Source organism: Pelecanus crispus, chromosome Z (genome assembly GCF_030463565.1).
Source record: "Pelecanus crispus isolate bPelCri1 chromosome Z, bPelCri1.pri, whole genome shotgun sequence".
Taxonomy (NCBI): domain Eukaryota; kingdom Metazoa; phylum Chordata; class Aves; order Pelecaniformes; family Pelecanidae; genus Pelecanus; species Pelecanus crispus.
Window position 1 is genome coordinate 55,850,988 of NC_134676.1, and position 22,636 is coordinate 55,873,623.

At 48.8% G+C, this 22,636-nt stretch overlaps 2 protein-coding genes across 3 annotated transcripts; one reads left to right on the top strand and one right to left on the bottom strand.

Annotated features, from left to right (window-relative positions):
• Window positions 1–3,455: 3,455 nt before the first annotated feature.
• LOC142596721 (transcription factor JunD-like) lies at window positions 3,456–4,778 on the bottom strand. The gene has a single exon (XM_075727054.1). It carries the CDS (start codon window positions 4,776–4,778, stop codon window positions 3,456–3,458), a length of 1,323 nt encoding a protein of 440 aa, XP_075583169.1.
• A 3,317-nt stretch (window positions 4,779–8,095) lies between these two features.
• On the top strand, window positions 8,096–14,506 carry THAP1 (THAP domain containing 1). Of its 2 annotated transcripts, XM_075726321.1 has the most exons (4): window positions 8,096–8,166; window positions 8,670–8,865; window positions 12,299–12,323; window positions 12,466–14,506. In XM_075726321.1, exons 1-4 carry the CDS (start codon window positions 8,096–8,098, stop codon window positions 12,840–12,842), a joined length of 669 nt encoding a protein of 222 aa, XP_075582436.1. In that variant the 3' UTR covers window positions 12,843–14,506. The 2 variants fall into 2 exon arrangements, with proteins under 2 accessions (XP_075582436.1, XP_075582435.1); XM_075726320.1 differs by lacking the exon at window positions 12,299–12,323 and having other exon boundaries at window positions 12,378–14,506.
• The last annotated feature ends 8,130 nt before the right edge of the window (window positions 14,507–22,636 follow it).

A 22,636-nucleotide genomic window follows, 5' to 3' on the forward strand; every position in this document is an offset into this window, starting at 1 on the left:
TTAGCATCTCACAGTGACCAAAGTTTTAGGCAGAAAATCAAAACCTAAAAGAAACAGACCTGAAAAATGCTGCAAGGAACTGAAGAAAAAAGGCAGGACAAAATAAAGAAGCCATAGTTAAAGATTTAGGAACACTGCAGGGGTAAAAGTCAGAGTACTGATACATTTTAGAAGACAGTAACAATCAAGGCTTATGGCTGCAGCAGACAAGCACTCCTGAGTCTTGTTACATTGGTTCAAACTATTCGGTGCTTAGGTTACCCCCTCATACCTCTGCTATAGGTGCAGCAACCTCTAGCAGAATCAATAGCAGAAAAAAACCCAAGCACCCCACAGTATTCTCAGATTTTGGTCACGTCAGTGTTAGATCCTGTGTCTTAACCTAAATATGAGATAAAAGAAGGCATTTATGAAGGTAACCTGTCACTCTACAGAAAACACATTTCTTTTGGACGACTCTACTACCAGAATAGCAGCCGCTGGCAGAGAGCTGGAGCCGCCAGCCTCACTAGTAACTTCTTGTCAGTCATCAGGATAACAGAGCTGGCCTGTCAGCACTTCTACCACCTAACAGATGTCAGCTAGAACATAAAGCAGGCTACCAAAGAAGTTACCACATGAGATCTTCAAGAGACTGGACGCAGGACTGCTTTCGCAGAAAGTTCAAGTGGGAGAGAGGTAACGCGTGGTGGTTGGTTTCCAGCTTTAACACTACCATGCTGAAAAGGGTGAGCTCATTATAACCCTGCCAGGTTATAGCCCATTATAGCCCTGCCCTTGGCTGGGAAGGGGAATTGCAGAGATTTCCTGTGTCTTATGGATCCCCCACTTCTCCTGGGACATTGCTAATTTATTCTGGCCAGAAATGGTAAAATAAGTAAAGAACAAGTACTGCACAGCTGCATTTATCACTGTCCTACTGCAAAATCTTCACCTAGCCCTACACTCATTTGCAAATACAAGAACTGAAACAGCAGTGTCCACCCATGTAATTTTTATGAATTTTTCCAAGATTCATTAAAAAAACCCCACCTCACTACACATACAGTAAAGCTAAGCATCTCACATCAATGTATCTACCAGGCAGTATTACCTCTCTCACTAGGGAAAGCGTGTTAAGCGTGTGGGGGGTGGGAAATTCTTTATCAGTTTCTCCAGTCTTGCAGCATCTTTGCAGATAGGTGATGCCTGCCACATAGTAAAACCCAGTTATTTTTCACCCAGTTATTATATAACAGGCAGTGCTACAGATTGCATGCTGTCCAATTCAGAATGCCTTTAAGAAGTCTTTAAACCTGTGTTAAGATCAAAACAATTTTTTGTCTGTTCATTAGTATTTCTGACAGCAGAAGGTACTGTTACAGGCAATCGTTTCAACCACCGAAAAAGGCTCTGGTGACATGATTACACAGTTATACAATGATTAATATGGCTTCTACCTAATTTGCATATGCATTAAGAAAAGAAATATCCTCAGAGCATCTCAGCTACAATAACACAATTACTATGCATCGTCATGTCATTTTACACGTGTGCCACGAATGACTATGCACTAAAAGAAAAAGCTCACACACTTGACCACTGCAGCTCAACTTTCTGGACAGATAGCGCTCACGTATCCCCAATAAAAGCAAGAAAAACTGTGAGTCTGTCCCATTCTTCTCAAATTTCAAAGCATCAAGTGTAGCCTTCAGAAGAAGTAAGAGATGTTTAACAGCCCCTGAGTGGGTTCAACAGATCTGAGCAAATGGCTTGTACACAAAAAGATGTCTATGCCCCCTTGGCTCCTCATACAATCCCCCATTTTCGCCAGCTGGCACAGACACATATCCCCATGTAAGTTTTGCCTCTGAGTTCAAGCAGAGTTGTCAGCACAGTTTCAAGGAGGGGAGCGGGCCCCGCTCTGCAGCTGGATCTGCTCAGGAGAAGCCCTTGCCTTCCCCCAGCGGCAGGCCCGGCCCGCGGCCCCCGCACCGAGGGGCTTCTGGTGGGGTGACCGTCACACTCCGACAGCCCCTTCCCACTGCACCACGCCACAGGGCTCGACAGCGCGGCGTTAGCGGCTATGCTCAAAATACACAGGTGCAGCAGAAGCAAGGTAGGCAGTAGTACCGAGCAAAGGATCTAAAGCTGTCAAAAACTTATTGAGGATTATGTCAAATCAGAGGAAATAGTTCCTTCGCTATTCTCTTCTACTAGTAAAATCTTGACAAAGAAATAAATCACACCAATTCTTCCCAACCAGAAAAACATGTCACGTTCTAGCGCTGACTCTTTCTGTCTCCAGAGTATTGCAGAAAGTTTCTTTAGAACAAAGTAGACCAAGAAGCAAGATACACAGATTTCTACTGAAAAATAAATCTAGTTCTCCATAATATTTCTGCGATTTATTCAAACAGAATACAATGGAATTACCACCCTTACAGCTAATCCACCCCAAATCTGAGCCCTTTTCTGCATAGCACTGAATTGTTACTATACTACGTAAAGAGCAAACACTACTGGAATGTACACAGTGAAGGAAAAAAAGGTAAAGCTCTTCTTGCCAGAGTAACCGTTTTCACTACCAACGTGTTATCTAGAAAAATAAGGTCTAGGCAACGTCCAAAAGTGTTCAAGTTTCAATAAATAACTATCAATGCCCCAAGTTTGCACTGGCACAAGAAATATGGAGCGTACAATTTAGAAAAGTATTTTCATATGACTGAGTCAGCAACGCGTTTCGTCCTGCTTAAGATTTACAACAAAAATCATTTCCCTCCAGGGTTCGATTTTAAAACCGAAGCCGTGTAAGTGCAAGAGCACCCACACAGTTGTCTTAACTCTCAATGGCAAATTAAAGCTCTAGAGAAAGACGGTATTTTAAAAAAAGTTCTTTATCAATACCAAGAAAATATACATAGCCGTATTATGTTTTAAATATATATATACACGCACATCTTTTCAAAAGGGTATGATTCTGGCTTCTATTTTTTTTTTTTTTTTTTTTTTTAAAGTTTGAAAAGCTTATCCATCACTATACAGTTCAGTAAGGTGTATTAGGAAACACACTTTTTATATCCCCCATGAAAATAAAGTTGAATCTTTCTGTAAACAGGAATTTCCTTAATTTCGAAATCTCCACAGACCTCAAGTACTTCGCTGGAAAAAAAAACAAAACAAAACAAAACAAAACAAAACCAAACCGAACCAACCACCGGCCCCAAAACCACCCAACGGAGACCCTTCGCTGCTGCTGCTGCTGCTGCGTGCAACATCGACAGACCTCGGGGAACGCTTAGCAACGCCCGGCTGCTGCAACCGCCTTCTCCGGGCGCAAATAAATAATAATAATTAACAATAATAATAGCAACAACAGAAGAGCGGCGGCGGGCGCGCACCTCGGCCCGGCGGTGCCTCCGCGCCGCCCCGGCGGCGGGCGGGGACGGGGCCGGCCGGCGGCGGGGCCTCCCCCCTCAGCAGGCGCCGGTCTCCGGCGCGGCGGCCGCCTCGGGGGGGGCCTCCCGGGGCTGGGGGGCGGCGGCGGCGGGGGGAGGGTGGCCGGCGGCGTTGATGTGGCAGCCGGAGGAGAGGTGGCTGCGGACGCGGCCCTGCAGCTGGGTGACCTGGGCGCGGAGGAGGTTGGCGGTGGCGGCCAGCTCGGCGTTCTGCCCCTTGAGCGCCTTCACCTTCTCCTCCAGCCGGGCGATGCGCTCCAGCTTCCGCCGGCGGCACTTGGAGGCGGCGATGCGGTTCCGCAGGCGCTTGCGCTCCGCCTTCAGCCGCTCCTGGCTCTCCGCGTCCAGCGGCGACAGCGACGGCGGCGTCGGCGCGCTGCTGCCGCCCTCCCCGCCCGCCGACGGCGGCACCTCGGGCACCGTCTGCGGCTCCTCCAGGGACCGCGCCGGCGGCAGCCGACCGCTCCCCAGGCCCGCCGTCCCGAAGGCCAGGCCCGGCGGCGGCGGCGGCGGCGGCGGCGGCGGGGCGGCGGCGGCGGGGTAGGCGCTGCCCGAGGGGCTGAGCGGCCCCGCGGGGTTGAAGCCGCTCAAGTTGGTGTAGACGGCCGGCGGGTCGGCGGCGGCGGGGGCTCCCGGCGGCCCCGGGCGGGCGGTGCAGCAGGGTCCCGGCGTGGAGAGCGGCGGCGGCGGCGCCGCCAGGAGCTGGTTTTGCTTGTGCAGGTCGGCCAGGGCCTTAACGAAACCGTCGGCGAAACCCTCCTGCTCCTGCGTCACCGGCTGCCGGTAGAGAAACGGCCCCGCCGCCGCGGCCCCGCCGCTCCCCGCCCCGGGCGCCGCCGGCCCCGGGCTACCGGACCCCAGCCCGGCTCCCCCCTGGATCAGCAGCTGCTCCAAGTCGGCGGCCGGCGGCAGTTTCAGCAGCGGCAGCTCCGCAGCCGAGCCCAGCGCGGCCTCCGGGCCGCCGCGGGCCGCCGCCGCCGCCCCGCCGCCGCCCGCCGGCTCGGCCGAGCCGGCGGGCGGCGGCGGGGCGGCGGCGGCGGCCGGCGGCGGCTGTAGCAAGCGCAGAGCCGCCGCGCTGCCGCGGGCGCCGGCGGGCGGGCGAAGGGCGAAGGGCCCCGGGAGCGGGGCGGGGGCGGCGGCCGCCAGGTCCCGCTTCTTCCCGGCGCCCAGCAGCAGCTTCTGCCCCGCCGCCGCCGCCGCCGCCGCCGCATCGGCTCCGGGGCCGCCGGCGGTACCGAAACCCGGCAGCGGTACGAAGTCGCGCAGCAGCTCCAGTCCTTCCTCGGGGTAAAACGGCGCCTCCATCTTCACGGCGGATCGCCCGCTACGCCCGCCGCTCATGCTGCCGCCCTCGCCGGCCGACGGCGGCAGCGGCGGCGGCGGCGGCTCCGGTGCGGGGCGGGCCGGGCTGGGCGCCTGCTCCGCGGGGCCCGCCGCCCTCGGCTGGCAGCGGGGACTGAGCCGCCTCCCGGCGCCGCCGGCCCCACGCCACGCCCCGGGCCCGCCGACTGCCCGCCCCGCCGCCGCCGCCGCCGCCGCTGCCGGTCCCCCCCGCTCCTTCCCCCGCCCGCCGGGCTTGCGCGAAAGGGCTTCCCGCCGCAGCCCCGCTGCTGCCCCGCCGGCGCGTCCGTGGGGAACCCGCGCTGCTTCCCCGCCAAAACTCGCCCCGCGGCTGCGCTGCGGGAGAGGAGGCGCTGCCGGGGACTTCGCCCGGGACGAGGGGGTTTTCCCGCGGGCATCACCCGGGGATGCTCCGGCCGCGGCAGACCTCCTGCAGGAGGAAAGCGAGGGAAGCCCACGCGTGGCGGCTGCCGTGGGCAGGTGCTCGTTGCGGCGGGCGGGCGCGGGGCGGTGCAGGTGTCGAGGGTTAGCGCTTCCCGACAGCGCGGGCTGCGGAGTCTGCCGGGGAAGCGCTCGGCCGTCGGGAAAGATGCCGACTTGTCAAAGCAAAAGCTGCTCGCCAGAAGGAGATGGATCTGACGGAGCTTTTCTTCTTTAAAAAAAAAAGTTTAGAGAAAGGGTTTGAAACAGCTTAGACATCTTTTCAACGTTATTGAAACGTGAAAGCACTGTTTTTCAGTTTGGGGGTGGTGTTTATTTGTTATCTTCACTTGAGACAATTCCCCCTGCCCCTCTCCAAGGCTCTGAAATTCTTACAGGATGAGGGAATTGCTTTCCACCCAGTCTTTTTAAAAATCCCTTCTGCTGGGAATACTAATATGGTCCTGACAGAGCTGTGAAAGCTCTCTGTTCAGTCGGCTTGCTGACTGAGGGCCTCACTGGCTCATCTGCACGTTCACCAGTTCTCCCAGTCCACGGTGGGATCCACCAGCATCCCCTCAGTTAGGCGTCACCCTTCTGCCGTCTGCTCATGCTTTCTCCCCAGACGTTTCCTCCCTGCACACCAAGACCACATGCCTCTTCTCCCAGGGTCTAGCAATGCTGCTGAGCTCTGCTGTAGCCCCACCGTGTGCATGGCCACGCCTGTGCCTCCGCTGTGCCTAGGTGCTCTCCAAAACCAGGAGCCAGGGAGGAGGCAGAGACACCGCTGTCAGGTCAGGAAGGACTTTGCCCCAGTCATGCTACTTCAGACCCACAGGAGCACCAGAGCCCAGGCGCACTAAGGCCTTGATGACCTTGACTCACCGACCTTGGGGCCCCCAGCTATGCACCCTGCCCATGGGGCAGGAGCTCCATCTCAACTCGTCCCAGGGCCTCCAGTCCCCGCCCAGCTACGTTGCAGGTGTTCCTCTCTCCAGCCCCATCTCCTGGGTGGACCTTGGACCTGTGTTTCCAGTTCTGATCCTGGCACCACCTCCTGCTGCTCCTGCCTGGACTCCCTGGGTGGACCTCATACCTGGTTCATCACCTCGCCCTGTCTGGGTGTGTCAGTGGGTCCAAGCACTGGTGCCTGCTCTGCCCGCCCTGCTCCGGTGCTGCAGGGCTCTGCCCAGGCTGGCGAGGGGCACCGCCTTGGCTCCAGCCACCCCCAGCTCATCTTCCCATGGGGCAGCCCCGCTCTGCCTCTCCCTGAGGCTTTGGCAGGATCGCTGCCTGGAAAACTGGCGGCAGCAGGACTCCAGCGAGAAGAAAGCCATCAGGCAAAAGCCAGAAACAGAGGCATTTGCGTGGATAGGAGAGGAGTAAGCATGTCTTTCTTGGTGACGAAGGTGGTGCTAGAAAAAGCTTATTTTTGTTTCCTTGTCTCTTGGCTGACCGAGCAGGAGAGGGGCAGAGCTAGCAGTGCTCAGCCAACACCGAGTACTGAAAATAGCTAATGCGAGCGGCTTTGTGGAAGTATTGCTGCGGCTGCTTGCTGTACGGGCTTTTCCTGTCGTAGTCCTGGGTGAGCAAATGGCAGTGACTGGTACCTTCTCTGCAGCCGGGAAAAGAGGGCTGTCCAGGCAGAGAAGCCGCAGCCTCCAAGCTAATGTCAGTGCAGCTTCTCTTCTTTCCCTTACAAAGCAAGTGCAGAGATGGAAGGTAGACTGAGGAGAAAATGAGGTCCAGGGCGGGGAGAGAGAAAAAGCTGGGGAGGTTCACTTGGCTCTAGATGTAATGTGACACATGACAGAGGCGACGCTAAAGGTAGGTCCCTTCGTCAGTCCTCTGACAAGACTTGTTGGTCAGCTATATAGGATGGTTTTACTTGCTGAGGTAATGCAGCGTTGCAAGGCAAACCAATGGAACGGAAAAATGCAGAAGCTGCTTGAAATAAACTTATTTGTAATGACAGATTGGTTCATTTAGGCGCTAAGATTTGCAATATTCTAACATACCTGCAAGCCAAGTTTCGGTGAGCGAAACGGGGTTGTTTTACACATCCTTAACGCAACTGTGTGTTGTGGCAATGTGGTCTTTTTGTTGTTTTCTTTTTCTCTCCCCCCTTTTTTTATTTTTTTGGCTGAAGAGGGCCTGGAAACCCTGCGGGGCTCACAGAGCCAACTTCCTGCGCCTGTGACAAACCGCGTCGCGCCCGCCCGCAGCGCTGCCTGCCGGCGGGAGCGAGCATCCCCGGCCGGGGCCCGGGCAGGGCCCGGGCGGAAGAGCCCCTGACGGTTCTCCCTCCCTCCCTCCCTGCCTCCCTCTTCCCCTCCCTCCCTCCCTCCCTCCGTGCAGGCACGGCGGCAGCGCGGGCACACCTCCCGCCAGCCTCTACAGCCCGGGGCTGGCGCCGGAGCCCTCCGCCACGGCCCGGGCCAGCGGCCCCTCGCCTCAGCGCCGCGGGGGCTCCTCGGCGGACTGGGGGGGGGCCGGGGCGGGGCGGCGGTTGGGCGGCGGTTGGGCGCCGCCGCCGCTGCCCAGATGCAGCGGCGGGGGGGGGGGGGGGGCGCGGGGGGCGGGGAAGGGGGCGGAGCGGCGGGAACCTCGCCTCGCGCCCGCAGGCGGCGGTCCGATTGGACGGCCCGCCGGGGGGCTCCGCCCCCCCGCGCAGCCCCGCCAATGGGCGGGCGCGGCGCGCGCCACTACCGCGAGAGTTTGCGGTGAAGCTGGCGCCGCCATCTTGGAGTTGGGAGAGGCCGCGTCCCGTTCCTGTCCCTCTCGGAGGGTCACGGGCGGGGGGGGGGAGGGGGAGGATGGGCGCCCGGCAGTGAATTAACGGCGCCCGCGAGCTCGTCTCCCCAGCGCTGGGCCGCGGCGGGCGCGGGGGAGGAAGGATGGTGCAGTCCTGTTCCGCCTACCGCTGCCGGAACCGATACGACAAAGAGAAGCCCATCTCCTTCCACAAGTGAGCGCGGCGGCGGGGCGGGGCCGGGCCGCGGCGGGGGCGGGGCTGTGGCCGGGGCCGTGGCGCGCGCGCGCCCGCCCGCCCGGAGGGGCGGGGCGGCGGGCGGGCGCGCGCGCGGGGCCGGTGGGGCGAGGGGTGCCCGGCGCGCGGCGTGTCCGTGGGGGGCGGGGCGCGGCGGTCGCACGCGGCCGCTGATGGGGGGAGCCCGGCCGGGCCCGCGGCGCCTCGGCTTCCCGGTCCCAGGGGTCTCCCTGAGGGCAGCCTTTTGCTGCCCTCTCCAGGCAGGGCGACACCCACCCCCCCACCCCGGTTTTCAGAGGGCCGAGACCCCCGGCCCGGTCCGCCTGCGAGGTCTGGGCTGGCAGCAGGCGTTGGGCTGCGAGGATGAGCCCGTCAGAGGGAAAACCAAGCCGTCACGCAGCCAGGCAGAGCAGTGCTTAGCTGTAACCCGACCCCGTGTTAAAAAGCTTCCCAGAAAAGCTGAAAGTGCTTCTTATTTACAGGTTTCCTCTTACAAGACCTGATCTTTGCAAGAAATGGGAAGCTGCTGTCAAAAGGAAAAACTTCAAGCCAACCAAGTATAGCAGCATTTGTTCAGAGCACTTTACTCCCGATTGCTTTAAAAGGGAATGCAACAACAAGCTTCTGAAAGAAAATGCAGTGCCCACAATATTTTGTTATACAGAACCCAGTGAAAAGGTAATCCCAAAGCACTCGTAGTTTAAGATACTGGAACGTGTGTATGTTGCTCGTATTAGCCGAGGAGGGCTTGATGTAGCAGAGCAGCAGGGAGAAGATGCAGGTTGTGAAGGGTATCGGCTGAGCACGTGCACCCGGAGGCAGGCGGAGAGCTGTGGTGGCTGAAACACGTCCAACAGCTGCTGTCGTTTGCTTTGACAAGAGCAAAGGCTCTGGAGCACATAGAGCATTGTACAGGCGTGCAGTAGCTCTGATTCGCTCGTCTGTGCGTATGTAGAAGCCTGAGCAGCGTAACTTCGGGTAAAACGTGCTGAATTAAATGGAACGGCAGCAAAGTAGGAAAGTATTGCCCTTTAGTTAACTAACTTGTTCAGCTGTATTTGTGGCATATTTGGATTTTTAGAGAGCCTTCAATAATACTCACAAATTGCACTGTACTCTCCCATGCTGACTGGTGGCTACTGCTAACATTGAAGAGATGATGGACCTTAGCTCTGAAGCTTAACTGCCCTCTGTAAAGGGCTCTGTCCTCTGGCTTCGCAGAGTTAAAGTGAGATGCAAACAGAGGGGCGGAACAGTAGCTGCACCTGCTGTCTGCCTGTGCTGAAACCATCTCTGTCTTGCCTTAGCAGTTACTTGTGTTCATAAGCCAGACTGGTCCCTAACTTCGGCCTCTGAAGTTCAGAGGGTAATCTCCTGTGAGATGTATTCTCCCCTTCACTGTAAGCTGCTAAAGCAGCTCATTATGAGATGCAGGTCAGTTATGACTTCTTCCTTCTTGATGTAATAACTGCAAGACAAGAACAGAAAAGATTGATTCTTAACTCCTATAAAGGATACAAAATATTAGATCTCTTGCCACGCTGCTGTAGAGGAAGTGGCGAAGGAGAGAATGGATATAGTAGGTCTAGCGGGTGAAAGACTGTAAAGGGTTGAAGTGCACAGAGGAAGACTGGGACTTTTGCTTGTTTGGTTTTTCTCTTTATGTACAATATTGGATTTGATGTAGAAATAAAAAGGGAATGTATTTGAAAAATCAAAAGTGGCTAATAACAGGAGAGAATATAAGCAGAAGGTATATAAGGAAAGACAATGTCCAGGCAAATACATATCTGTGTTACAGATATGTTACAGATACATATATGTTACAGATTACAGATACAGATATGTTACAGATACATACAAATCTGTGTTAAGATTTTTGTCTGAGTACGCTTCCCTGCTATCTGTACAACACACATTTTCTTTGTCACATGTAAAATAGTTGCAAAATTTTTTACAGTCTGAAAGCTGAATGGGTGTATAGGGTAATCTGCAAAAGTGTGATTGGTGCATCAGGATTAGTGGTGAGCCATGTTCCCCATTTCATTATCATACCTGGATCTACAAAAACACAAAAGAGTGCCTTTTAATTATGGAGAAAAATTTAGTGCTATTTCTGTTTGTCTCATGGCACTTTTAAATGAACTGGCCCATATCTTCAAGGAGTAATGTTCTAGTTACTTCCAGTAACAAAGAATAGTAGTGGTTGTTTCGGAATTGAATCCACACTGGTTTTGAAACACAGCTTTTTATCTTTTGCATTATGAAATTTGAAATACTTCCTTTTTCTTTACTTATGTCTTCAGAGAACCACCACTGTAAGAAGTAATTAGAATTCGCTTATGATGTGTCAGTGATGCCAGTGATCTGTTCTTTGTCATACGTTGTGACAATGTATTTATAGAGGTAGCATGTGCTGGGTAAGGTGCAAATAGAAGTCTCTGTGTGAATTTAGCTGTCCAGCAATGATCGGATTTTTGCTTGTGCTTCCAGCAAGGGTGAATTTCTCTTTGCCAATTACGTCTTTGCCTTGTAAGTTGTTTTAGTAGAAAAGTTTGAAAGTGATAGCTGATACGGTCAAACTGTTTAGAATATTCATGTGTGAGTTAGATAGGCACACTGTTAAAAGCAATTTCTTATAATTGAGAAATAAGAGTGGTAGTTGGCTGGTTTTGTACTTTAAAGTGATCGGTAGTATTTGAGTGCATACGAAACTTCCCTTTCAACACCGATCACAAAACCACCTTCTCGATTACTGTCTGCCAAGTGTTGTAGTTTGTACAAGAAGGATATCTAGACTCTCCCCAATATCAAGTATTAGCTTGTTTGCGTGTTAAGTCAACAAGTTCATGGCATGACCTTCAGATCTGATGAGCCTGATATTTAGATGATGAGGATTGTCAACTGCTCTTAGAGTCAATATTGTTCCTGTCTTTATCCTTTTATGTGTAGTAATAATATTGGCAACAGGTGGGTAGTTAGAAAATTGGTTCAGTGCCTCTTTTCACTGAGAATGTCTTAGGCTTTCTTTTTGACAAGCCATATGCAAGCTTTTTTGTTTAAACAGTGCTTTTTTTATCATCATGTGCACAGAAGCGTTTCTGAATTATACTGCATTCCTTTGGGGCAGAAAGAATCTGATTCTCTGCTCTGGCCTATACTCACGTGGTGAGGGATCTGTGTTGTCCTGAACCGTACAAGTGAACCTATCAAGAGCAGTGTGATAAAGACTTCATTTTTGTGTGGAGTTGAGCCAATCGATATTCTGCTGCTGCCAAAAGGGAGAATCGTGCTTCTCCCTTCTCCATCCCATCTGCCAACCATGTAGTCCTGTTTCTCACTCCTTCCACACACCAGTGCAGGTGTAGGTCATACCTCGTGTTGCATTGCTTTGACTTTTAATAAAGGACAGCAGATTTCTGCAGTGACGGTGGGAGAGTGAATAGCTTTCTGTCATTCTAGCAGCTGACTATGTTTGAGCAGAGGGTCAATACCAGGGCTGGGAGGGCTGCTTTGCTGTTGAAGAGCTGTTTATTTTGGTTTATCATGTCTCTTGAAACCAAACCCTTACACTGCAGCCCAGAAACAGTGACACAGTCCCTGCCAGCTGTTGAGAGGCAAGCCTTGCTGAGTCTACCTTTCTGCTCTGCCAGCTTATAAGACCCATCAGTAGGTGACCCTTATTCTAGCTGAGCAGAAGATTATCCACTTCTGCTGTGTCTTTGATCAAGTTGGCTGATAGGTTCGACGTATATAATGGTAAGATGCAGCAGAAAGAAGGAGGGACAAAGGGGAATGGGAGGGTAGCGTTGAGTTATTAGGTCAGCTGAATGCTGTTTAATGGAGCTGCAGCCTGCATTCTTGCTTCTTAGCTCATTGTAGATATGTTTTTGACCTAAGTCTTCAAGTGAGAGTACTTGCAACATTCTTCAGTTTTTGATTTATTTGAGACATCAAGGACTTGAGCTTCAGAGAGCCCTGAAAACAAAGCTGCTTACAAATACCTCCAGTTGAGAAGCCAGATAAAACAGGCCCAGAACTGTTAGTCAATTTTGAAAATGTAGGCTTTGAAATTTGTTTTATTAATTTCAGTCCTGGTTGTTTATGTTAGTCTGGGGCTGTAGTAAGGGAGTCCTGTTGTAAACAATGTTAAGCATGAAAATACACTTTTTTAAAATTGTTGTTTCTAGCCTGAAGAATTTGCAGAACAGCCAGAAGATCCACTACCACCACCTCCGCCGCCGCCGCCACCACCACCACCACCACCACCACCACCAGCAGCTCCAGTACTACCGCCATCTCCATCAACTCCTTCTTTTCATTTGTCTCAAATAGATGCCAGATTTGTAGATCCAAGTATTGGATTATTGATGCCTCCTCTCCAGACCCCTAGCAATCTTGCTGTTTTTTGTGATCACAACTATACCGTAGAGGATACAGTTCATCAGCGAAAAAGAATTCAGCAGCTGGAGGAACAAGTTGAAAAACTGCGGAAGAAGCTCAAGACAGCACAACAGCGATGCCGGCGTCAGGAAAGACAAATTGAAAAACTGAGAGAGATTGTTCAGTTTCAGAAAGAAAAAGACATATTGGCAGGAAAAGGCTATGTGATTCTGCCCAATGACTATTTTGAAGTTGTAGAAGTACCTGCCTAGAAGTCATGAACATCAGTTTTCACTTTGCTAGGCCAAGAAATTTAGTTTAAAAACTAAATGCCCTCTAATTCTGTATGTAAGACTCTCCAGAATTCTAAAACAGTAAATAAGCAGTCATACAAATGAGATCACATTTTTTTCTTCATTGTCATTTCAGTTTGATAGACTTTTAATATATTGAAAATGCAAGCATCTCAGAACTAGAATATGCATTTAGTTTACAAAATCTGAATTGCTTTACAGAAGGAAAAGATGCAAGGTTGAACACATTTAAAATCTGGGTTTTTTTGTTGTTGTTTTTTTGTTTTGTTTTGTTTTTTACAGTGGCTGTCTTATGCTTACAGGGGATGGGGAACTGGATCTGGCTGAGAGTGAAGTTGAGGTTGTTGTACACTTAGTGCAAAGCTTTGTCAAGGCATTTAATGTTGGCTTTGGTGATCCCCAGGAAGTAGTTTTCACCGATTTCAGGAGGAGAAGAATTAGGCCAGCTAGGAACCTGCAAGTGCTGCAGAAAGATAGAGAATAGTGAGATACACATTTCAGCCTGGGAAAACTTCCAACCTCAGTTTGCTATGCCTTCAAAGCACTGCAAAAAGTCTAATTCCTGGATCCCTTTGGTGATGTATGTAAATGAACCTCTTCTTTTGGAGTAACCTTTCACCACGTGTGTGTTGTGAGGGAGATGAGGAGAATTCATTAGCATAGGCTGATGAGAGCTGTAGAAGAAGCTTTTGTTTTGAGGGCACTTAAAAATACTCCTGAGGTGCAGTGCTGCACTGAACATATATGTTATTGGACTGTTGGCAGGATCAAGAAGGCAGTGTACTGATTAGGGTGACTGCTTTTCAAAAGTACCCTGATAATATACAGTTCTCAAATATCCTGGAGTGTGATGTTCCCATAAACACTGTAACGGGTAGAATGTTGTCATCGTCTTTGAAATTGTTGGTCTTAACTGACATTTCAACTATGTGTAGCTTCAGGAAATGAAGAAGTTTTTTTACTTATCCAGGGTGTGAAGCACTTGTGACTTTCATTGCAGTATACTGTGATTTTCTTTCCTTTCTTTCCCCCCTGCCTCCTCCCCCTCTCCAAAAGGCATCCACCAAAGGGTGGTTACGGGATTAGACTTTGGGAGTTGCTTGGTGCTAGACTGGTTTTTAATATCTCAAATGCTGCTGCCTCTCCTTCAGCCTTATTAAGACTCTTTCTAAACATGAATTTAGCATGATAAAGTAGTGCAGCAATTTGCACTTACTGTTTAATAATTGTTTAGTCAATGAACTCATTCAAAATCCGAGAAGATGGCATCATGCTAACCCTATTGTAGCCTTCACAGCTGAAATTCCTGGATATATTAGACATGAGGAAAATTACTTCTCTCAGTCCATGTCAAACTTGTGTGTAGTGTGGATACTAGCTCTGATATTAATCAAGCCCTGTTCATGACAGCTTTAAAAGCTTCCCTTAATATCCTGTTAGCATGACATTTTGAAATGTTTTGAACCAGTCTTGATACTTCTGACCTCACTCATGCCATGTATCTACTTACCCTACCTACCATTTCATATACTTAAGATGAACAAAAATGCTGATGCATCCTTTTGTGTACATTTATTATACCTGATTAAAAATAAAAAGCAAATGGTGTGTTAGATTTTTAACTGCTCTCTCTCCTCTTTTCCCCGGACTTTGCCAAAACTAGCTTGACATTTTGTATCTTGTTTCTAAAGTAGTTCCTTCCTTTAGATGCTGTGTTTTTCTCACGGTATTCCTGAGCCTTCTTGCTGTTACGCTTCATACTTAAAATAAACTTGAAAGTGCTCAAATTCAAAATGTGACAAGGAAAAGACGTTTAAACAACTGTTGCTATGCTGTTGGCATGTGTGGCCAGACAGCAGATTGTTTCTGTTTTCTCTGCAAAATACCCTCTCTTCTTACTCTCTGGGAATTTAAAGTGTGACTTCCCATGGCACGGTGGGTTGCTGCAATGCCACAGCCCCATGGTTGGGGTGCTCCTGCCACCCCCTTTCTTCCCCCCGCCCTTTGGCTTCTGAAAATACAAAGGTAACTTCATATTCTTAACGTTCAGCACTGTTTCCTTCCATCCTGGCCAAAGATCCCCACCTCCCCCCACCTTATGCTCTGGCTGCTGTGCTTGTTGGGCCCTTCCTTCAGGTATTTTAGCTTTATAACCCTCCAGAAAAGCAGCCCAACAAAAGTACGTCTGCAAGGTAAATTTAAGGCATGCTGATAGATGGCTGGTGTGTAGCGTTCTTGCGTGTTTAAGCTTTTCATGTTGGTGAAGTTGGTTTAGTGGCTGGCTCAAGTAAATGTTCCTTCCATTGAGAGGGGTGATTATTGCTTGCCTTGAGGGTTTTTGTAGCACCAGGTTGAAGAGGGGCCTGCTGCCCAGTTGCTGATGCTTCCGTTCCTGTTATCAAAGGATTTTTCTAAGAAGAGGTGCGGTCCATTCTGACAATGGGCTTGAATTTCTCCTGCAGCAACTCTTTTTTTTTTTCCCCTTTTTTAAAAAAAGCACCAAACCTCACTAACTCCTGATGCAGTGATGTCAGGGCTAGCTATGGACTCCACTAGGCTGTCAATATCGCAGAGCTCTGAGGTGGGGGAAAAAGGCTGGCATGGAAACAACTGATTGTCTTTCAGCAGTTGACTTTTCCTGCACTGTGGTCTACCCCACACTATACTGCAATCTCTCTGATTGATAGCAATATAGAAAGAGAAGATGAAGGCTATCTGCTACTGGCTAGGCTAGGAAAGGAATTCTGGCTTTTCATGTTAAATTAATGAGCACAATATGTTCACCAAGCATTTGTTGGAATTCCCTCTTTTTTTAAAGTGGGATCTGTTACATTCACACAATCATCTGTAAAAAAGGTCTGCATCACTTCCTGTTTGTATTGGCCACAACTGGTACCTGCACATAGCAGTGATTTCGTAAACACCTCCGAAAAAATTGACTGGCCGTTAAAAAGCGGAGGTGGGAATGTAGAATGGCACGTGGTTGTCCAATTGCGCTTTAAGTAGCTGACTTTTGTTTAAATCCGTGTAACTGTACTTTCCTGAAGCCTATTTTATAAAGCAAACAATTCAAGGAAGTTAGAAAGTAGCAAAATTGGCAAAAATCCTCCATCCTTAAAAATTTGGACAGAGAGATTTGTTTTGAAATGGACTGATGCTTCAACAGGCACAAATTAGAGCCACTTCTAAAAAGAGAAGTGTTGGCTTACTTCCCCCACTGTTGCCTCAATTTTCCTTTTGCTGTGGTAGGGTATCTGACCTGTGTGTAGCGTTCACTTTTTTTCTCCTCACACCTCTGCAAAGTATTAGATTTCCCTGTCTTGGGACCATTCAAACACAGAGGTGCGTTCTATGGGGAAAAAATGAATAGCTAAATACTTGGATTACTGCTTGTCACACTGACAAGAGTCCTTCACCACTGCCCTTTTTTCTCCTCTGCTTCCAGCTGCCATCTTGTCTGTGTTGTTATTAGTGTGGTCTTAACTGTGGCAGCAAATCAATGAAACAGAGATTTACAAGAAATCTGTCTTGCTGAGATTTCATATTCCTTCAACTCTGCATAGGGTTTAGGGTACAGGTGCCCTGTGTGAATTTTGACGGAGTTCTGCAGCTGAAGAAAATGCAAAGCAAATCTCAGTGTGAATGTAGGAAGAAGGAAGGCAAAGTAGTTTCTTGGGTAAAACCAAAACCGCAACAGTTTCTAAGTCCATTTCAAAAGACTTCTGCTGTTACATGCTTCTCTGGAACCAGGCATTTATTCCTAGTTGCCCTTTTGCTTTGTTTCTTTCCTGAGATCTGTTTTACGTTTTAGTCTATAGGCTTATCTGTTTCCTGCCACCTGCGTCAGGTGGCTTTGGCAGGGTGGAAGGGGTATTTTGAGCTATTGTCTAATTTTAACAACCAAAACACAATCTGCCAAAGCACATTGATGATTACAGTCTGTCATGACTGCAAGTTCAGCTCTGTAACTCCTGCTGTTTTAAGCACAGCAGGATATTTGCCATACTTTAGCCATCATAATGATTTATTAATAAATGAGAAAGAGCAAAACAGGATACATGATTCAAAAATATGATGACAGAAACTGCTATTACAGATTTCTCTTGGTACCTGTTCAATGCTTTCAACGGGAATTTTATCTTCTTACAGAGATCTTTTGATGGAACTGCAGCATTTTATTGCCCAAATTGGGCAGAAGGCCTTACAGTGTTACACAGACTGAAGGAGTTTAAAAGTGTGCAGAAAGAAGGTGTTGCAAAGTTGTTTAATCCAGTATGAATAACTTGAAACAGTTCCCAAAGGGGAAAGTAATCTTAAATATTCTTAAGTCAAAGAAAATGTTTAAATCAGTTACTCAGAAGGAAATTTTCAAGAACCTCTCTTGAGAATAGATACAATGTCATAATTAAATCACCGCAATAATTAAATCTTGCCACAGTCCTGCCACTGTTAGTTCATTTAGCATTGAGTATCAAGCCTTTTATTGCCTGTCATGCAAAATGATCTGGTGATCCTCCTGGAGCTGCCTCCTCCCTTTATATAGGGAAAAGAGGTTGTAAGGCCTGGGCTCACACATTGCTGGAACCTCTGAAAAAGTGATTGTCCTCTGCATCTTAATCGGTTCTAGTGGTCTGTTGAAAGGTCTTTTAGTTAGGGAGGAGCATGGAGAATGCCATGAGGCTAGTCATTTGGGTTTTCTTTTAAACTCAGGGATGACTTGAGGAAACTAGGCAGGCTTCTTATTTCCTTTCAGGTTTCACTGGGTGTGACTATTCAAGGTTCAGGGTCTGTGGCTATACTAGTCATCTGTAGATGAACCAACTCTTCAGTACTTGAGTCCGTGAAAGAAGTGTGATTTCCTATTGGGAGATCTTCAATTCAGTGACCTGGGACAGGTAATCCAGAAAAAGGAGGAGGTCTTGCCTTCAGTAATGGTTTCTTCTTTCGTCTTTGGCTCAGTTACCAGCCGCCCAGCAAGAGTCCATGTCGTGGTTTAACCCCAACAGGCAACCAAACCCCACCCAGCCACTCACTTACACCCCCCGCCCCCCCACCCCCAGTGGGATGAGTAAAAGTGAGAAAATTCATGGGTTGAGATAAAGACAGTTTAATAAGTAAAGCAAAAGCTACGCATGCAAGCAAAGAAACACAAGGAATTTATTCGCTACTTCCCATCGGCAGGCAGGTGTTCAGCCACCTCCAGGAAAGTATAACGGTTGCTTGGGAAGACAAATGCCATCACTCTAAACGTCCCCCTCTTCCTTCTTCTTCCCCCAGCTTTGTATGCTGAGCATGATGTCATATGGTATGGGATATCCCTTTGGTCAGCTGGGGTCAGCTGTCCCAGCTGTGTCCCCTCCTATCTTCTCGTGCACCCCCAGCCTGCTCACTGGTGGGGTGGGTCGAGAAGCAGAAAAGGCCTTGACTGTGTGCAAGCACTGCTCAGCGGTAACGAAAATATCCCTGTATTAGTCAATGCTGCTTTCAGCACAAATCCAAAACATAGCCCCCATACTAGCTACTATGAAGAAATTTAACTCTATCCCAGCCAAAACCAGCACAGTTCAATACTCTCTAACGAGGTTCACATAGATGTACCTCAGGGCTTTGATTTAGCAGAGTGATACAGCAGTATACTAAAATTGCAGCATAAGCACAGTATAGTAATTGTAACATATGGTGGAATCACAATACAAACGTACTGTACAAATTCCCATCACTGGTCTCTACATGCTCACTGTCACGACACTGTATGTCCCCAGTTGCCAGGAAGGAATATGTGGGTTAAACCCAGCTCAAGCTAGTTGCTCTCTTCCAAGCTGATTTTGTGAGTTGTTCAGTTTTTATACTTCATATTGGGCTGAGTCACATACAGGCTCCCCTCCCACACTGGTCTGGCTAGCTCAGGAAAATATTACTCTTGACTAATTATTTCAGGGAAGGTTGTTTATGCAATCTGATGACTGAGTGATACAGCTGTATACCTAAACCAAAGGTTATCATCCAGTCCCCCTTGTGTTGAGATAATTTCAGCTTGCTTTATGACAATTCGTCATCGTTCCTTACATTATTCCCTGAGCTTATCATTCTTGCCCATCTCCTCTGGGTTTTCTCCCATTGCAGGGGTCAGTCACACATCCCCACACTATCTCTTTGCAGGGGTGTCCTCACACATGTCTTTTGCAGGAAGAAATTATCTTTTTTGGCTTCAGGTGCTTTACAGTCTGGACCTGTGGCTCAGAAAGGAAGGAATTTTGAGGGGTGGTACTTTTTTTATGTTCAGAGGAAGGGATCTTGTTCTGGGCTTAAGAAATCCCAAGACTTCAACCTGGACTTTCAGGTTAAGCATAATAACCACAGCAGCTGGCTCTGTGGAGAAGGAAGCTTCAGGATACCCACTTTCACAGCTCAGTCCAGAGTTCTTGCTCTTCTTTTGTGTGTGTGGTTTTTTTTTTCTTTTCTTCTTCTTTTCTTGTATTGATAGGATCAGACTCTTCATTCATCAATTCACTGACGTTGATGCTGTTGGGTCCAGAGGAATGGTACCTGCATGCAAAGAAAATCTAAACACAGAGAGAGTTGTTCCCAAGCTGACTGTGAGACACCAAGGTGGAGTCTTCTGCTCTCACTAGAGCACATGCCACGTGAGTTGAAGCCACAGAGGCTGGCCTTACTGATAAATGTTTCCATTTCTAATATTTTAAGCTTGATCTATACTTGCAGGCTTGTCTCATAGGTGTCCTGAGCTGATATGGTGTTTTATCAAGTGATTTTGTGGGGGTGGTTTATCTGAGGGACTCCAGGAGTCACTGCCAGATGAACGAATATTTGTGATGTTATGTCCAAGGACTGAAAAAGAATTTATTCATCAATAACCTCAAATTCTGTAGTCAGTATGTACATTGAGTTCTTATCTTCATTTCTCTCTTTCTGAGTCCAGACAGGAAAATCTTTTTATTAGTTTTCTTTTCTTTGACTGACAAGGGACTGAAATTGCTCAGAGTTTATTTATGTGTCCAGCATGGCAAGGAACTGGGCAGGTTCTGCACTACAGGTACTACAGTATGGAAATCTGCTGGTTGTGCATAATAGGAAACATGTCTATCCCTCCAAGTGAATGTGCATGTGTCTGTTTCAGCTTGAGGAACTCGTTATTTGGAAGTAATCTGTTTAAAATATACACACACACAAACCACTGTTATAGTATCAGCAGAGTTATCTTTCTTTGATACTGCCATCAGCTGACAAAATCAGATTTCCTGGTAGTAACTTTTCATATAACTAAATATATATATGTAATATCTTTTACACTCAAATGTTCAAGCAAGCTGATGATGATATCATAATTAATCTAGCAGTATCACTCTGTTGATAATCACTCTTCCATCAGTATTGACATATACCTCTTGTCCTGTCTACTAAGGTTGTTATATCTTACATTTTTTGCTTCATGATACACCAGCTTAATAGCTGTCACGTAATTGACATGTATATAACCTCAGTGGTAAGATATAGTGAAATTAAACTAATAACTGCAAATGGTGCTTTTTTGTGTTGTTCCCAATGCTGTCTGACAGACTGGATTCCTACACCAAATCAAGAAACAGCCTCCTTCAACACCTTTTAATCCTTCAGTCACAGAAGAAATCGTAACAGAAAAACTCACCTGATTAACACGTGGCTCAGAGGCTGGTGCATTGGTGGAATTTTGGTTTTTTTGATCATGGGGAGGTTTACACGGCACCAGGCCTGCTGGTGACAGATGGAGTTCAGCTATCTCAAAAGGGGAAAAGGATTCTTACTCATGAGTTGGAGGGGCTCATCGAGAGGGCTTTAAACTAGGTTTGAAGGGGGAAGGGGATATAACCAGGCTCACTAGAGAGGAGCCCAAGGGTGGCATGGCAGTGTTGGGGGAGAAATCAATAGCTCAGCTCAAGTGCATCTACACCAATGCACGCAGTATAGGCAACAAACAGGAGGAGCTGGAAGCCATTGTGCAGCAGGATAGATATGACTTAGTCACCATCACAGAAACATGGTGGGACGACTCTCATGACTGGAGTGCTGCACTGGATGGCTATAAGCTCTTCAGAAGGGATAGGCAAGGAAGGAGAGGCGGTGGGGTGGCTCTGTATGTTAGGGATTGTTTCGATTGTATAGAACTCAATGATCATGATGATGAGGTCGAGTGCTTATGGATGAGGGGGAAGGCCAACAAGGCAGATATCCTGCTAGGAGTCTGTTATAGACCACCCAACCAGGATGAAGAGGTAGATGAAGCATTCTATAAGTGGCTGGCAGAAGTCTCACAATCGCTAGCCCTTGTTCTCGTGGGGAACTTCAACTTACCGGACGCCTGCTGGAAATACAACACAGCAGAGAAGAAACAGTCTCGGAGGTTCCTGGAGTGTGTGGAAGATAACTTCCTGACACAGCTGGTAAGTGAGCCTACCAGGGGAGGTGCCTCACTTGACCTGCAGTTTACAGAGAAGGACTGGTGGGAGATGTGGTGGTCAGAGGCTGTCTTGGGCTTAGCAACCATGATATGATAAGAGTTCTTGATTCTTGGCAAAGTAAGGGGGGGGTCAGCAAAACTGCTACCATGGACTTCCAGAGGGCAGACTTTGGCTTGTTCAGGACACTGGTTGAGAGAGTCCCTTGGGAGACAGTCCTGAAGGGCAAAGGGGTCCAGGAAGGATGGGTATTCTTCAAGAAGAAAGTCTTAAAGGCACAGGAGCAGGCTGTCCCCATGTCCCTTTAGATGAACCAGTGGGGAAGATGACTGTCCTGGCTAACAGGGAGCTTTTTCTGGGACTCAGGAAAAAAAGGAGAGGTTACCACTTTTGAAAGAAGGGGCAGGCAACTCAAGAAGAGTACAGGGCTCTCAGTAGGTCATGCAGAGAGAAAATTAGAAAGGCAAAAGCCCAGCTAGAACTCAATCTGCCACTGTCATAAGAGATAATAAAAAATGTTTCTACAAATACATTAACAACAAAAAGAGAGCCAAGGAGAATCTCCATCCTTTATTGGATGCAGGGGGGAACATTGCCACCAAGAATGAGGAAAATGCTGAGGTACTTAATGCCTTCTTTGCCTCTGTGTTTAACAGCCAGACCAGTTATCCCCAGGGTATTCAGCCCCCTGAGCTGGAAGACAGGGACAGGGAGCAGGATGAAGCCCCCATAATCCAGGAGGAAGCAGTTAATGACCTGCTACGCCACCTGGACACTCATAAGTCTACGGGGTCAGATGGGATCCAACTGAGAGTACTGAGGGAGCTGGCGGAGGAGCTTGCCAAGCCTCTTTCCATCATCTATCAGCAGTCCTGGTTAACAGCGGAGGTTCCAGACCACTGGAGGATTGCCAATGTGATGCCCATCTACAAGAAAGGCCAGAAAGAGGATCAGGGGAACTACAGGCCTGTCAGCCTGACCTCGGTTCCAGGAAAGATTATGGAGCAGTTCATCTTGAGTGCGCTCAACAGGCATTTGCAGGTCAACCAGGGGATCAGGCCCAGCCAGCATGGGTTCATGAAAGGCAGGTCCTGCTTGACCAACCTGATCTCCTTCTATGACCTGGTGACGTGCCTAGTGGATGAGGGAAAGGCTGTGGATGTCATCTACCTGGACTTCAGCAAAGCCTTTGACAACATCTCCCACAGCATCCTCCTAGGGAAGCTGGCAGCTCATGGCTTAAGCAGGTGTACTCTTCACTGGGCAAAAAACTGGTTGGGTGGCCGAGCCCAGAGAGTA

Excerpts from the sequence above, each read along its gene's own strand:
- LOC142596721 (XM_075727054.1), bottom strand. The coding sequence starts at position 4,778 with ATGAGCGGCGGGCGTAGCGGGCGATCCGCCGTGAAGATGGAGGCGCCG.
- THAP1 (XM_075726320.1), top strand. The coding sequence starts at position 8,096 with ATGGTGCAGTCCTGTTCCGCCTACCGCTGCCGGAACCGATACGACAAA. Across the intron at positions 8,167-8,669 it reads AAGCCCATCTCCTTCCACAA|GTTTCCTCTTACAAGACCTG; the intron begins GTGAGCGCGGCG and ends TCTTATTTACAG. Across the intron at positions 8,866-12,377 it reads ATACAGAACCCAGTGAAAAG|CCTGAAGAATTTGCAGAACA; the intron begins GTAATCCCAAAG and ends TGTTGTTTCTAG.